Here is a 16,901-nt window from a genome sequence, read left to right as displayed (position 1 = left end):
ATATGATTTTTTTCTATTTCTAGCAGTTTGATAAACAAATTTAAAAAAAATGTATTTCACCTCTATGCTCTATGTTAGCCAAGTCGACCAAATTTGTTGGCAATCGGGTCAACACACTAATAAAAATTGTGATTAAGTTTGTTTGAATTTGATCGAGTATTTTTAAAGCAGAAGAATTTTTGGCAGTTAACAGATGATGATGGACAACAAACGACGACGGACTCCAAGTGAGGAGAAAGCTGACTTAGCTCTGTAAGCTTATTGAAAAAGTCCAATTTATTTTTTCAGTTTATTATTATAAAATTAAGTTCTCATTTTGAAATGAGAATTCATTACTTGAATATTTGCCTTTGGAATTCGAAATGTAAAATCAGAAAATCTGAGTTCAAATATGATTTGAAAGTTTTGATGAAAAGCTTTTGTCTGAACGCTAAAAATCAGAGAATAATTTGAAGCCCAGGATGTATAAGTACGTGTATACGTGAAGAGGACTTAATTGCGATTAAACAATTGCGTTCAGAAAAAGGGGCTGTATACATAAAAACCACTGAGCTTTTTATTAGCCAAGTACGTGTTTCCAAATTTATTGTAGATAGGAACTGCATTGATTGCTCATATAATTTATTTGTATGTATAATATTTCAAAACTACGATTCATTGCCTTACTCCAAGTATCGGTAAAACACCAACACCTATAGTTCTTTGTAAATTTCTGTGTCATTTAGTCTCTTGTGAAGAGTTGTCTCATTGGTAATTACACCACATTTTTTTTATTCAAGTGACAGAAAAATGTGAGCTTCTTATACAATTTATAATATGTGAGCGAAAACGGCGAAATATTGCAGTTATACAAACGACAAGGTAGTCTGAAATATGGAGGCTTATGACTTATTGTCTGGGTTTTTTTTTATTAGTGGAATTTTTGTTCCTTTCGGTAAAAATATATGTAATTCATACAAACAAAAATCAAAATGGTTTTTTTTTCAGAAACAAATAGTACTTCCTTCCATAAATATAATGACCTATATGGAACTTTATATCCATGAAAAACAAGTTGATGATGAATTTGAGATAAAAATCGAAATTGATCAACATTTAATGATAGATTAAATAGATAAAGGGTGCACGGCTATCAAATTGTAAAAGCCGCTCTTCATAACTCAAAGAGAGTTATAAACACACCGAACATAAAGTGCATAATAAATGCTTGTAATTAGTGTGAGAGTTATATCAATCAAAATTCTCACCTTCTGGTTTTTTACACACGAAATTTCTTTTTGTTGCACACGTATCTGTTGTCCATGCTACAGCAGATGAATCGGTGCTATATTTTACATACACACACGTATTGTTATACTGAGAGCTGTTAAGTATACATAATGATAAAAAAAATAAATCATTTGATACAAATCAAAGGTTAAACAACAGATTACTAGAATTTTAAATAATTTTGCAATTATTAATCCCAAAACTAAAATTACTTCGAGAACAAGCAACATAAGGTCGTTCGTATACAATTTTGTTTTTAGTTAGACATATTATTCGATGCCAAATTTTACAAATACAAATACATGATCTATATGAAATATCAATGTCCTGTGAATTTATTGCAAACCCGGTCATAATCAAAGAGTCTATGATTCTTTATCCAAATTCTCAATATCACAGATTCATATATGTTTATTATTTTGAGGTTCTTACAATTAATGTCATGGTTTGTTTCTAAACATATGACTAAATTATAAATGCTTGAGGATAGCCAAAAAAACAGTCAAATATAATAAATATGGTTAAACTTAGTGACAAGTCTCTTTTTACAATACAAATCGTTTGGTTTTGGCAAGAGAAGTCCTTAAATGCAAATTGCAAATTGCAAATCCGAAAACGTTACTGTGATATGTTGCTTCAAAAAACATTATTTACCACCTTGTAGCGCTAAGTAAAAATTTGATTTTATGGAGATATGTAAAACGGTAAAAAAAATGTACATCATAAAAAAATTTAATGTTCAAGTTATAATGGTTTACTTTTATAAATTGTTATTTGGATGGAGAGTTGTCTCATTGGTACTCACACCACATCTTCCTACATCTATATAGAAGATAGTTCACACATGCAGTATAGTACAAATATCGATGCGTTAACAAAAAAACATAATCAAAGCATTTTCAACCAGATAATTAATGATTGCAAGCTGTAAAGTGAACCCTATAAAAAATCATGAAATCCAGTAAAGTGCTTTGAACGAATACAATTTATAAGCGTTTTTTTTCTTTTTTTATAAAAATTAGCATTGCATTATAACAAATACAAACGATCGTTATAACAGTATATATTTTGCTTTATATAGGTACTTTCCGCTTTTAATTTTCCTCGGAGTTCAGTATTTTTTTTATTTTACTTTTTACAGTATATATTTTTCTTTATATGTGGCAGAAGTCTTTTGTCATAATCACTCACTCATGATTTCTGTAACGACGCACACTTTTTATTTGCATACCTTTGAAGAACAGGTATCGGTGACCAGTAAGCTAACCTTTGGGTTAAAGTTTCATTGCCTTTTGCCAATAACCAGGTATAACTATTCCCCTGCAATTAAAATTGTCATGCTTTCTAAGCAGTAATTAGATACATTCATCGAAGAAGTAATATATACTTTGGTAAGACTACGGAAATACTTAGAAGATAAAACAAGATATTTTGTTATAAAGAGATGTCATTTGTGTAAGCATCTTCAGTTAAGCATGAATCCGGTGTAATATGCAACTGAAAATCTTAAAAGGGCGGAAGATACCTAGGAAAGATTAAAAAATCATAAGTCTAAAGAAACTGAGAAACTGACAATGTCATCATGGTCATGGCAAAACTCTTAAGACAACGAAGAGACAAGCAGGTTCATAAGGCACTACAAATGTGTCATTTAGACAATAACCTAACTAAAGATTAGAAAGCAGTCAAATGTCACAATGGGTCGCCAACGCAGAAAGAAAATTCCGCAGTGAAGGCAGGCTTTAAGTGACTGACTGATAATCATTAAAAGTGCAAATTCGTTGATGAGCCTCATTGCTGATGGTATAATCGATGATAAAAGGACGGTATTGTGTTTACCGTTGGAATTTAAACATAACCCTTATCATCGGTGTCAGGGATAATCCATAACGGTTAACAAACTCGTGAAGGCGTTCGTATTTTTTTTTTGGAAAGAAGTACAAAGAAGCAGGCCCTGTTGTAATTGCTTCAAAGAAATGGAAAGTACACAATTCGAGAGCTAAATAATCCTTTTTGTTGTAAATATTTTGTCTTAATCGAGTCAATTCCTCGATGTAACAAAGGATATGAGACTATAACTGTGATGTTCTTAATTTTAAATTCAGTAATGGTCACCAACTTCCAATTATTTCGAAAGAAGACATGTTCGTAGTGAATCCTCACCGTTAAATAACAATGCTACCTTCTTTTCTTTCTTCCTCCGAAACAAGATTTAAGTCAGTAACGAGCTAATATGAATAAATGGTCAAGTGTTGAATTATACAAAGCTCTTCTAATTATGTAATCTAAATGTTAAAAATTACATACTATATCTAAATTGTAATTCAATTTCCAAAAATAAAACATATTTTAAACGGGTTAAATTTTTGTTTACCTGAGGATATGACTTAACCCCTATCCAAAAATCTTTCTGAAGATTTACACTGAAGTCGTGTATTACAGTTTCCTCGGAAGAACTTTCTACGGTAAACAGGTTCCCTCCTTGTTGATCACACTGCTGTCTAGAATGTTAGAATATTAAATCTTGTCAATATTGTTATTAGTAGCATAAGGAGTAGATAGTTCTGTAATTTGTATAAAAATAAAGTGCAAAACAATTATATATCAAAATATTTGCTTTTGTTTTGACAAAATTTATTTCACATTGAATAATAGTTTGAAATTTCGTTTGTTGATTTTGAATGAATGAATCAGAAGAAATTATTTATCGAAAATTGAAATTACTCAAAAAAATAAATTTACATAAAATTCAAATACAATTGCAGATTGTTCCTTTTTTATATCTTGCCCATTTTTAGAACATTTTGAGTGAATGTAAGAGTAATAAGCATTGGAAATAGAAAATATATACTTAACGTTACTTACTGGGCTCCATCCCAGGTGGCGCCGTTTTGACCATATACTCTGTAACAGAAATTATTAAACGACTGCCATTTTCTATCGGCTTCACACGTCAGTGGAATTCCTGTCAAAATATTCATAAAATAATTAGCATACAGTTGCAGTTTTAAAAAAACACTATTTCAATATGTAGGGAAACTGGCAAATATTTTTAAAAATCCACAGATAAACTGCTTAATTTAATAAAACAAAGTTATGTAACAAGTTGTAATTTTTTAAAGGAAATCAAAACATACGTAGAACACTTTTTGAACAAAGGAGTCCTTTCATAATGTTGTTCAATAGTAAATTGAAACATTTTGTATATATCATTCGATAATTTGACCTTTCTGTTACCATTTTCACTCTACTAGAGTTTTCGTTTAGAAAAGCAAGAGTATGGATATATGTCTTAAGAAGACGAAGAAAAATTTCTATATATTTTTCATCTGTGCATTGACAGATTACAGATACAAGTAATTGTTCATGTTTAACAAAAAAAAATCTACCTCTAAATAACCGGTATGGCATTATTTCAAAGGTTGTAAAATTACCACCAAAAATCTAAAATATATTGTTGTGTACTGAATTGACCCGTAGATCTACGGTAGCCCAGTTAAACAGGCCAAGAAACACTTTGATAGATTCTCAAATATTCAATTATTAGTTTTTTCACTTTTAAACAAAACATACAAAATTGGCCTCATATATTATTTTACTTTTGTTGATTTGTTTTATGCAACGGGTACGTTCATTTGTAACATTTGCATCTTAAATTCTAACCGTAAGCAGTATTGTATATTGTGTGTGTGTTAAATTGCCAACATAAAGATGTATTATAAACTTAAAATGAGTTTGAATAACCATTGCATTCTGATTAAATCAAATATATTCATACACTATTTGCAGAATTTACAGACACATATAGTTTATTCGTCCTGTTACATATACTGATCCAAGTGTCACTCATGCTATCTATATACACATGATGATATCAATTTCTTTATATAAAAAATGCTGTATTGAAATAACCACTCTATTTTCACAGTTGTATTTTCCAAAATGTAATTGTACCTGTTACAAGTATAAATGAGAAGCAAAATATATCAAAGAGACATTCTCACTCATAAATCGAAAACAAATTGACAACGCCATGTTAAAAAAAAAACACGAAAAAGACAAAACAACAGTATACAAAACCTATATTACAATATAAGAAACATTGTTTTTATTGATATTTTTTAACACCTGACATAAACCTGTAATAACAGGGTACGCTACTTATTTTTTTTTTTTAATTCACAATAAAAGTATCTATTCGCATGATTTGTAATTATTTCGAACTTTGTACTTTATTTGGCATTTTTAACTTTTTTCGATTCGACTATCACTAATGGGTCTTTTGTAGACGATATGCGCGTCTGGCGTAAATACAAAATTTAATCCTAGTATCTATGATGAATTTTTTTACAACCACTGGGTCGATTACACTGCTGGTTGGGGTTTTGTTTCCCCGAGGGTATCACCAGCCCAGAAGACAGCACTTCAATGTTGACGTGAATTATCATCGATATGGTCATATTTATAAATTAACTGTTTACAAAACTTTTGATTTTTTGAAATACTACGGTTTTTCTACCTCATGAATATTTTACCTTAGCTGCATTTGGCAAAACTTTAGGAATTTGGGTCCTCAATGCTCTTCAAACTTGTAGTTTTTTTGGCCTTTCCAACTTTTTGGGATTCGAGAGTCACTGATGAGATTTTTGTATACGAAAAGCGTCTGATGTAAATACAAAAATGTAATCCTAGTTTATTTGCATATTTAAGAAAGAATTTACTAGAAAAGTTTTAAACAACGAAAGGAATGGAGTCAATATCTCCTAAGTAGAATAATGGTGGTTTGTAAAATATGTGACTTTTTTCCACAATATTAAACATGATTGGTGATATTAAAATATATCTGATTTCGTTTTGCGAGTAATTTATGTGCATACAGTATCAGTTACCGTCTATGTCAATGTTATCCAAAAAGTTTGCTAGAAGGCCTATATATATTCTTTCGTAAATATACAAATTAAACACAATTACACAGCATGTGAAATTATATGCTTATTTGAAATTTAACAAGGGAACTTTTTTGTCAAAAAACACTGTCAAACATAAATTGCTTTATACTTACAATAATTTATAGATATTCGTTTTTGTGCTAAAAAACAACCAAATCGGTATCTCGATTTTACCTGAGATCACCCCTAGTTTTTGGTTGGGTTCGTGTTGTTTATTCTTTAGTTTTCTATGTTGTGTCATGTCTACTATTGTTTGTCTTTTTGTTTAAGATATATGAGTTTGACTGTCCCTTTGGTATCTTTCCTCCCTCTTTTTAAAACAAAATCCCTCCGTGTCTGTCTTCTTATGTATAGTACTATTTGACTTTTAAACTTTAAATATTATCTTGAATACAGATTTAACAAACAGTACACAATACATATAAACTTTCACATACCAATATGTCGCTCGCAAATGTAACCGTTTGATTCTGCACATTTGACATTCGTCAATTTGTTGTTTACAAATTTTACACATCTTCCTCGTTGTGCAGATATAACAATAGACTGTCCTTTCCTGAAACAAATTTTATATAAAGATGGCATAATATTGGGTTTTTTTTGGGGGGGATTGGTGGGAGGTGAAACGAAAGAAAAACACCTAACAATCGAAAAGGTAAAACAATACAAAGGAAGTTATTCAAAGCAACAATGTGTATAGTGAAAACCTTCCTATGCAAAATCATTGTTGCAAACTCAATAGGCATGAAAAGGTTCGGGTTTGTTTTTTTTTTTTTTTTATCTAAGAATACATTGCGTTACGAAATTTATATCCCCGTTTACTTTAATACGAGGTCAGGGACAACAATTGGTTGTTTTTGCTCAAAGTGCTATATTATTGATACATGAACAACCCACATCCCTTTGAAAAAATCTATTTTTTTGCATTTTTACGTGCATATTCAGATTCACCACTTGTATAACATATATCATATTAATCATAGCTTAAAACACGTGATCTTAACGACCAGGATGTATAGTAGGACTTCAGTAAACTTCTAATTTCATCGACAGATAGATCAAAGGCAAAATTTTCCCCTAAGGCTAATGTTTTTGACTTTCTTAACAGATGACCAAGTCATAAATGTTTGATTGTAGCACATATCGAAAAAAAACCAAAAAAAACCCAACATTTTTTAGAAATTAAGGTGGTACCCAACACTTTCACTAAAATTAATTTGGCTCGTTTAATTTTCATAAAATTTTGACAAAGTATTTGCTTCGACCCTTTGACAAAAATACAAAAAGTTCAAAAAATTTGAACCAACCATTTTATCAGAAAAATTACACTGGTTATATAGCAGTTTGACAAACACTAATTTTGATCATTGGGAAGCTTAATATTCTATTTACAACAGAAAGTAATTAAAACGTTTAGCTGGTTTTACAGAGTTATCTCCCTGTAGTGTTAGGTATCACCTTAAGCATCAGGTTTTCTAAAATTAACTAACACTACTGTAGGATCGACTGCCGATCCGTCTGCCCATACAAAGTTTCCACCTGAGGTTCCATTGTTATTCAACCCAGTCCAAAATGATGTAATACTGGTGTTGTTGCGTATACTATTTTGTTGTACTTTCAGTAAATTGCCTGCTACCCAGTCCTGAAATAAATAAACCGATTCGATAAAAGCAATTGCAGTTGATTGATTGTGTTGGTGTTTTAACGCCACTTTTAAGCGCTTTAGGCTATTTCCTGAGAAAACCACCAACCTTCGATAGGAAAACTGACAATCCTAGTCAAAAAAGATTGGAGTCGTGTGCACAAACAACCTCAGTGTTGACTGACTGGCTAGTGATAACAGTATTAGAACTACTTAGAATTTGGCCACCAAGGTCCGCATTTGCAATTGTATTCATAGACTGGACATAATAACTTGAGTATTTTCAATAATTGTGTGTATGTTTATTTGCTTATGGTAATTGTTTATATAAAAATAAAGAGATTTGGTATACATGATTGGCAATAAACAATTCATTTAAGTTAAAAAGAAGTGGATGGAAGCAGTAATATGCAATCGCAAGCCTTTAACAATGACAAAATCCCCATATAGTATAGTCGACCTCGTTTATAACAAAATGCTTATGTTTATTTGTGTTGTGATATATGTGTTTCTGTAAATTTAGTTATTTTTACTAAATTTTGTTCTTCAAGAATAACAGAATGTATTTTTTTATTATTATAAAAAAACAGCAAGATGCTCTCCTATCTTTATGCCCTAAAAGGTTTACATTGTAATAAATATCCAGCTAGAACTGGGAGCATCCATCAAATTAACAGATGATAAAAGACATTGCTAAGTCAAATAAGTACAAGGTATAAAACAAATTGTTTTGAAAAATTAGTTATTTAACCTATCATATTGCTCACTGGAGACTTTTTAATTTAATGCACGGCCTCTAACTCAATGTAGGAGTTTATTACTTTTTTTTAGTACTCAGAATATAAAAACTTTTATATCTATTTTTTTCTTCTTTTTTTTCTTTTTCTGAGTTAACGATTAGAAGCATTCTTAAAATAGACATGCTTTTTATCTGAGTTAACTATTTGAAGAATCATTCAGCTAAGAAATATTTTTGAAAAATCAATTCTATATTGCCAATTATGTTTGTGTATGCGTTGCTTTGTTTGAGTGTAATATATTGTACCTTGTTTTGTGAAGGGCTAACATTGGCAATGCCTCTTGCTCAATCCAATTCAATTTGTTCAAATAAAATACTGTTTAAACTAAACTGAACAAAAATATGTACTAGTTCAGTAAAAAGGGATGTGAAACTAAGCTTCAAAATATAGGAACAAAATTTTAAACAAAGACCAGAAATATTGAACTCAATAAATAGACATAATTATGTCAAACTGTCCACTTGTCACTTCAACCAGTATCCTTGTTTAATCACTTTTTTTTAAAGGAATTCCGTGGTCGTTTCTTACTTGACTAGAAATAAAGTCATTCAAGATTAAGTTATTATGTTGTGTGACATTACCCTTTCCGTGGCAGTTTCTAATTTGACTAGATGTGCGTTTTGAGATTGACACCATGCTTCCGCAGCCCCCCATGATAACAAATTTCTAAATCTAAACCGGTAACAGGAATCGCCATTCTGTAATTGCCAGTATAGGGGACATCTTAGACCTAAAATAAAGAAAAAGAAAATTCACTACAAAACAAGATGTAACAATCATATTGATGCAATTTAGTCAGTAAAAATGAGATTAAAAATTCAACCAAAAGGTCAATTTCTAAAAGGATATGATAGTTCGTATATGTGTATGATATGAATATTTATTTAAATATCAGTCACTGAATAATATCAAATCAGTTATGTTAAACTCACAGTAATATCAAAAAAACATTTGTTTTAAATGACAATTAAAAAAGTACTTGCAAAATAGATCAACACAATCTGAATACTTTAAACGGAAGACATACAGATATATCAATCAATAAAAAGAAAATTGCTGAAACTTTCACTGCATAGATTGTACATTTTTACATGGTAATCTTGAGAGGTCATTCGGATACAGTGTAATGCTACCACCTAATTCTGAAAGAGAGTCATAGTGTTAAACCAGCATTACGGTATATACATATATATATATGCGCTGACTTTATCCAGTGCAAAATAGCATTCCTTATCAAACTTCATATATATATTTTTCTTGTAAAATGAAATTTCTCGAGAATATTTGTCACGTAACATTTATTATCTTCTTGAATAAAGAACTATGAAGAAGCCGAGGGGATTTAAATAAGGAAGAAATGGGAACTGTATGAGAAACAGGGAGAAGCCAATGGAGCAATAAAGGTGCGATGAATTGCATCTGTCTTGATATATCTCGTTTAGAACTTTTACAGTGGAGGAAAAGAGAAAGTGAATGGAGCTACGACAATTAAAACACATCCGTGGTCATTTTTCGAACAAGATATTTCATAATGGTCAACCAACTCGTGATTACAGAAAACTTTCAATGAATAATTTCAATTACAGCATACAAGCCCTTATAAGTAGGAACCATTCATTATATAAATCATGGCAGAAAACGCAGGCCCAAGAGTATCGTATAAACTGGAAGACACAGTACTCCATTTGCAGACGCTACTGGAAGGTTGCTACACAGAAATGAACAATTCACAATTGGAAAGCTGAGTCAATTATTTTGAAGTCACTCAACCAACCCTAATTGTCATTTTCTGGATGAAAGTCGAGATATGAGTCATGTAAGATAGCACTTTTAAAAATTAGACTCAGCTTGTCGGTCAAAAACCTAGTATATTTCTTGTTCGTAACATTATTTTCATGAAAATGCATGCAACATTTACTGACTGGTGTTAAGTAGTTACCAATCAATTAATCACTGTATAATTGATATTCAACCACACTATTCCGATTGAGAAATCATTTGAATTTGACATATTTTGTTTTTTTAGTCTCATGCTGTGATGTTGGGTTGCTGCCTTATTAAAATGTGATACTTTCTTTTTTGTTCTTCTTAAATAGAATTATCTTTAGAATTAATAATTCGTTCCTTTGTTCGTTTTCTGTTTGTTCTTTACAAGAATTGAAGCATTAAAAGTCACCAAAATGCCATACAAGCAAAGGTATTAATGAACCTTTTTTTTCACTGATGTTTCATGTAATGTGAACCAAATTTCGTGATTGTGAGGAAAGCGAGTACAAACCCTCTCCCCCTCCCCATTATTTTGTGCATGACAAAGGGGAAAAGCATGTAACATCAAAAGAGAAATACGTTATCTTACCTGAGATTCCAATGATAAGACATATGCTAATAAAAACCCGTAAACAGTTGATGAAACACATTACACCATAGTCAATGAACACACTTAAGGACAGTAAATGAGAAAATAAGGGGCTAACAATAATAATGATAATTGGGGTATCTTGAAGGTAAACTGCTGGTAAATTATAGATATCTACGAAATAATGTATAAAACGTATGCCTTAATATTCTTCAAAATTTGTACAAATATCCAAGCGGGTATCCAATTAGATTTCAAATATCTTTTAACCAGAAAACTTCAAATATGGTACTCTTTTTGATTGAGTTGCTAAATAGTGTTTTATTTAATTAAATTAGAGAAAAATAAAATATAGAGACGTTCTCCCCTGAAGCACCTCGGTTCATAAAATGGATTAAACTGATATGTAATATACACAAATGGGTACGATTACAGGGTATATGATCGAACAAACTTTGATATAGATATGTCAATCACTACAGATATAAATCAGATTGTGATGCACAAAGTAAACTAGTGCATACTTTTTAGTCCCTTTCATCGGCACACATACATCTCAACTTGTAGAACATTAATCTCTTATGAAATGCAGTATCAATGAAGATCTTTGTATCGAAAAAAACAGAATCATTATTTAAAAATAAAATAAAAAAAGCAACATTAAGATATTGTACATGTTAAACCAACAAAAAGAGTATGTTGGTCATTGCGTTTTGAATGGTGGTAAATGTTTTAAAAAGGGTAAATAATACGAATAGTCTGTTGTAATGTTCTCACAAACTCTATCGCTGAACATATTTTTGTGAATAGAAATTCACAAGAGACATTTGTCTAAGTGTGATTGAGTCACTTTTTGGTTGACAGTTATAATTCATATTGCTTGTAAAATATGTAAATCAAATGGTCAATATCTCATACATTTTTCTTACATTTGATAAAAAAAAAACATTCAATGTAAAAACTCAATTCAAAGCTGTATACTTTTGAAACATAAAAAAAAACGTTTAAAAAAAATGTTTTCAGGCATGCATTATCGTATAATATACAGTTTATTGTTGTTATTAATTGTAACCACAGTCGTGTCTAAAATGAAGATCTGCATCCATGTCATTTTAGAAACCATGTGGTCAGTTCGTGTATACGGATCAATTTTAATTAATCTTTGCAGTGGACATTTTGTTTGATTTTGGGCAACTTTACGATTCTTTGTCATGTGTTTAAGCTAAAATCTACCACGGAACCTTTTGTCTATAACAGTACTAAGTAGGAGTTGTGGTGAAAGGCCATTTAAATATAGTGTAAACAGTCGGCACATTTGTTAACACATAGATTTGGGTCTACAAGACCAAATGCGTTTTAATAAATAGTATCATTAATTGACTCTTGACACAATAAGTATATATATATTATGTATATTATCAGTGTTTTTATATCAAACTGTGTGTGTTACATACTGTCATAGATATACTTTATATCTTTTCTTGAAGTGTAACTCAATGATGTTCACTATTATTTATACACACAGTCACAAAGAAAGAAAACCTGACTAGAATCAAAGATGATAGATTTCCTTAGCTGTATTTGGCAAAACTTTTAGGAATTTTGGTCTCAATGCTCTTCAACTTCGTACTTTATTTGGCCTTTTAACTTTTTTGGATTCGAACGTCGGTGATGAGTCTTTTGTAGACGAAATGCGCGTCTGGCGTATATACAAAATTTAGTCATTGAATAATGACAATATTGCATATATAGATGAGTTTTATACATTTTCCAAGAGAAAAGTAATGGTTTGGTTGGTAAATGTAATGCAGTCCTATTTAAGATTTAATTACATAATAAGATTTTAATTTATAAAATAAATGTATTTAATGTTAATATACTGTATGCAAAATGTGTAAATAAGAAAACACTTGTAAACAGGAAAAGGGTGAAAAAATCCGGAAACTCAAAAGACACACTTATAATTAGATGAATTAAATATTAAGATATTTACTACGTTCAATCTTTATTTGGTTAAATTATGATTAACAGTGCGATACCGTTAGTACTAGGCATATGTGCTGCTATTTTCATAGCAATTGCAGCATTTATACCTGGATGGTTTGTCGTGGAGTACCCTTCTGTCACTCATCGTCTTTATTTTAGCTTATTTTATGGATTAACATGTTCAACATCGTGTCAAATATCAACTTATTATGAAATATACCAGTACAATAACAGACAAAGTTCGTAAGTAACCATTTTGATTCCTTACTTTGTCACAACCAATCCACAAAAATTTAAGCCTTTTTCAACTGATTTTTTTTCTGTTTTCTTATGTTGTACTATTTTATGTTTCAAAAGTATACAGCTTTGAATTGAGTTTTTACATTGAATGTTTTTTTTTTATCAAATGTAAGAAAAATGTATGAAATATTGACCATTTGATTTATTACTACCACTGGGTCGATGCCTCTGCTGGTGGACTATTAGTCCCCGAGGGTATCACCAGCACAGTAGCCAGTACTTCGGTACTGGCATGAAAATACGGATTTTTTTGTGTTATTTAAATTTGCTGTTACGAAATATTAGAAATTATTATAAATTAAGGAATGTATCTCCCTCATGCAAAGCTCTGATTCCTTTCACGGATTTGGCTATACTTTTTGGACCTTTTGGATTATAGCTCTTCATCATTTATATAAGCTTTGGGTTTCAAATATTTTGGCCACGAGCATCACTGAAGAGACATGAATTGTCGAAATGCGCATCTGGTGCAAGAAAATTGGTACCGTTAATTTTATTATGGTAGGCCTTGTCAAAATCTATCTAGTCAAACCCTACCACATTCTGTGTGTATCTTTGTTGTTTGTTGCTGTGTAACATATTTGTTTTTCGATTCATTATTTTGTACAGAAATAAGGCCTTTAGTTCTCTCGTTTAGATTGTTTTTAGGTTTAAATAATCAATAACAATGATTTCGCCGTTTGTACATTTTCTCCAAATAGAAAGATATCAACTGTTCATCTACAGAACTATAGTGTTAAAAAAAACCTGATCAAGATTTTTTATGCCACTTTAGTTAAAATAAATGTAACACTAATTTATGGCAATCCATTTCCTGGCTAATAAGCTAAATGAAATAGACCGATTGATACATTATGGCAGATGAAACCATTATTGGGATACATTTCTTTCTTCTCTTTTAACTGATTTGCTCTGTTAAAAAAATCCAAAATGGCGACCATGACATATATATAATGCAGCTGTGGGGTGATCTATGAAATAATCAATACTTTTTATTCCAGAAACCCCCGTTAAAACACAAGTTATTGTAGCCAATGAACTGCGTATGAAGAGTTAAAATGGGGAGGTGAAGCTAATGGTCGCAGGTCACTCCCAGAAAAATCTCACTTTTGACCTATTGTATGGAAATTGAAATAAGAAAAGGATAACATAATTATCATTACAAAACAAATAATACCTCTGAATTGCTTTGACGACCCGTATTGTTTTGAGCATGTTATATTACTCGGGATAAGTATTTTAATACATCAAGTATAAAATTCTTTTTATAATTCGAAATAGATTTATTGTCATAGCGATATTAGTTAATACAGTTCATTATAGAGTATTTTATAAAAACAAATCTCAAAATTTGTAATAATAGAATTACAAAACGAGTTACAGCAACAGTCTGAAGCTGTGAAAAGTAGATTTAAATACATTTTGGCAAACTTTCATAGAAAGTTGGCCCTACACATTTGTTTACAATGCATAAAATTTCTGTGTCCAGTATATTGTAAATACACCTTGCTGTGGTTATCTTGTGCGATTCCTTTATTTACATGATCTAAGCGCACGAGTCGTGTAGCACATAAAGTATATAAGAAAATGATTGTAAGATTTTACATTGTCAATACATATGCAAACAAATGGTTCTCAAAATTTAGAATGATTAATGATATTCGTAAAATATGCAACAGTGTGAGTGAAATATCATTTTTAATTTATTGTAGAACAGTTTTTTGGATGATAGAGTTTCAAGTGGAGGTGATGTTGTCTGTTGTTATTTGTACCATAGGTGTCATCATTCTGTGTGTGTACCGTAAAGGCAACAGGACACACAGATTACTACTGGCCTCCGTTATATTGTTTGTTATTGGAGGTAGGTCTCTGTTTTAAGGGAAGAGAAAACTCAACATAAATTAATTATAATCAGGTCTAAGATGACTGCTGTACTCATAGTCTGACTATTTTATTTATTATGTTTGTGTGTATCAAGTTAAGAATGTGACAGTTCTTGTCCATTCGTTTTTTATGTGTTTTGTTGTTTGATTTTGCCATGTGATTATGGACCGAGTCACTCTCCGATTAGATTTTCCTCGAAAGTTCAGTATTTTTGTGATTTCACTTTTAACTGATTGCGTCGTCGTCGTAAAGAGAACCAAAATCATGTTAACAATACTATTGTAAGTGGTTTTTTTTACCTATTTCATGAGTACTAAATGTTCATTATTAATACTTTTTCCATACTGTGCATAAAATGAGGTGTGGTTTGATTGACAATGAGACAAACGCATATAACATATAAAATATTATAAACAAGAATGTGTCCTCAGTACACGAATGCCCCACTCGCATAATCATTTTCTATGTTCAGTGGACCGTGAAATTGGGGTAAAATCTCTAATTTGGCATTAAAATTAGAAAGATCATATCATAGGCAACATGTGTACTAAGTTTGAAGTCGATTGGACTTCAACTTCATCAAAAACGACCTTGACCAAAAACTTTAACCTGAGGCGGGACAGACGGACGGACGGACGGACGAACGGACGGACGAACGGACGCACGGACGCACAGACCAGAAAACATTATGCCCCTCTACTATCGTAGGTGGGGCATAAAAATGAGTGGCACTGACTAATTCGCTTCCGTAGGTATGAGTTGATAGTAAGTATACAGAATTTACTTTTTCTTGTAGGATTAATCATACTGGTTGCTTGTGGAAGAATTTTAACCGCAACATTAACCGCCAACAAGAACCTGCATACCAGAAATGCAGACCACTATTATGATTTCCCCTTTTCCCTGGTACCAGCCGGTATAGGGGGTATCGTACAAATAGTAACCGCCATTCTGGTACATCTCATAAGGGGAGAGGTCATCAAAGGGAACAATCCGGATACGTTTGCATTTCATAGATCATAAATAGATCAGCTAAATTATATTTTACTTGTTTTAAATTGCAGGCATAGTCAAGGATTTGTATAGTAAGATATTACTATACAGCTCATTGGAATCAGTTAACATGCGTATTGCATGTGTGTATGGCCAATTAAGTTCACTATGGTGCATGTGAGCTAAACATGACATTATTTCTTTTATAGAATCTTAATCAATATTTCAAATCCAAAAACCGGAAACAAGTCGACAAATATAGCGGTTGTGCATTTTGTGTCCGGGTTTAACAGTAAAAGTGAGTCATTTCGATTACTTAGTTTAGTAATGTCATTATAAAACTGAGAATTGAAATGGGAAATGTGTCAAAGAGACAACAGCCCAACCAGAGAGCAAATATCAACCAAAGGCCACACATGGGTCTTTATTGCAGCTATATAATCCCCACCCGGGGGCTTGCTTCAGCTGTCCCTTATCAAAAATGTATACTAGTTGAGTGATAATAGAAGTCATACTAAACTCCAAAATATATAAAAGAAACTAAAATTAAAAATCATAACACAGGCTTCTGACTGGGACAGGCGCAAAAATGCGGAGGGGTTAAACTTGTTTTTTGATATCTCAATCCTCCCCCTATAACTCTAGCCAATGAAGAAAACACTCACAAAACAATACGCACAGTTAAACTCAGTTTTAAAGAAGTCCGATTACGATGTCAGAAT

At 31.3% G+C, this 16,901-nt stretch overlaps 2 protein-coding genes across 2 annotated transcripts in view; one reads left to right on the top strand and one right to left on the bottom strand.

The window, feature by feature from the left end:
* LOC134706815 (macrophage mannose receptor 1-like) overlaps positions 1–11,120 on the bottom strand; it is a 55,413-nt gene extending 44,293 nt beyond the window's left edge. Inside the window, exons 1-8 of the mRNA XM_063566111.1 lie at positions 11,017–11,120; positions 9,242–9,390; positions 7,709–7,860; positions 6,656–6,774; positions 4,135–4,234; positions 3,644–3,770; positions 2,501–2,589; positions 1,248–1,363 (exon numbers count right to left, since the gene is read on the bottom strand). Coding sequence (XP_063422181.1) covers positions 1,248–1,363; positions 2,501–2,589; positions 3,644–3,770; positions 4,135–4,234; positions 6,656–6,774; positions 7,709–7,860; positions 9,242–9,390; positions 11,017–11,077 — 913 coding nt within the window. The 5' untranslated portion in view covers positions 11,078–11,120. The remainder of the gene's footprint in view (positions 1–1,247; positions 1,364–2,500; positions 2,590–3,643; positions 3,771–4,134; positions 4,235–6,655; positions 6,775–7,708; positions 7,861–9,241; positions 9,391–11,016) is intronic.
* A 1,824-nt stretch (positions 11,121–12,944) lies between these two features.
* On the top strand, positions 12,945–16,228 carry LOC134706816 (uncharacterized). The gene is made up of 3 exons (XM_063566113.1): positions 12,945–13,245; positions 15,015–15,163; positions 15,983–16,228. Exons 1-3 carry the CDS (start codon positions 13,037–13,039, stop codon positions 16,207–16,209), a joined length of 585 nt encoding a protein of 194 aa, XP_063422183.1. The 5' UTR covers positions 12,945–13,036; the 3' UTR covers positions 16,210–16,228.
* Positions 16,229–16,901: the final 673 nt, after the last annotated feature.

This window comes from Mytilus trossulus, chromosome 2 (genome assembly GCF_036588685.1).
Source record: "Mytilus trossulus isolate FHL-02 chromosome 2, PNRI_Mtr1.1.1.hap1, whole genome shotgun sequence".
Taxonomy (NCBI): Eukaryota; Metazoa; Mollusca; class Bivalvia; order Mytilida; family Mytilidae; genus Mytilus; species Mytilus trossulus.
This window is presented reverse-complemented; position numbering and strand designations above follow the sequence as displayed.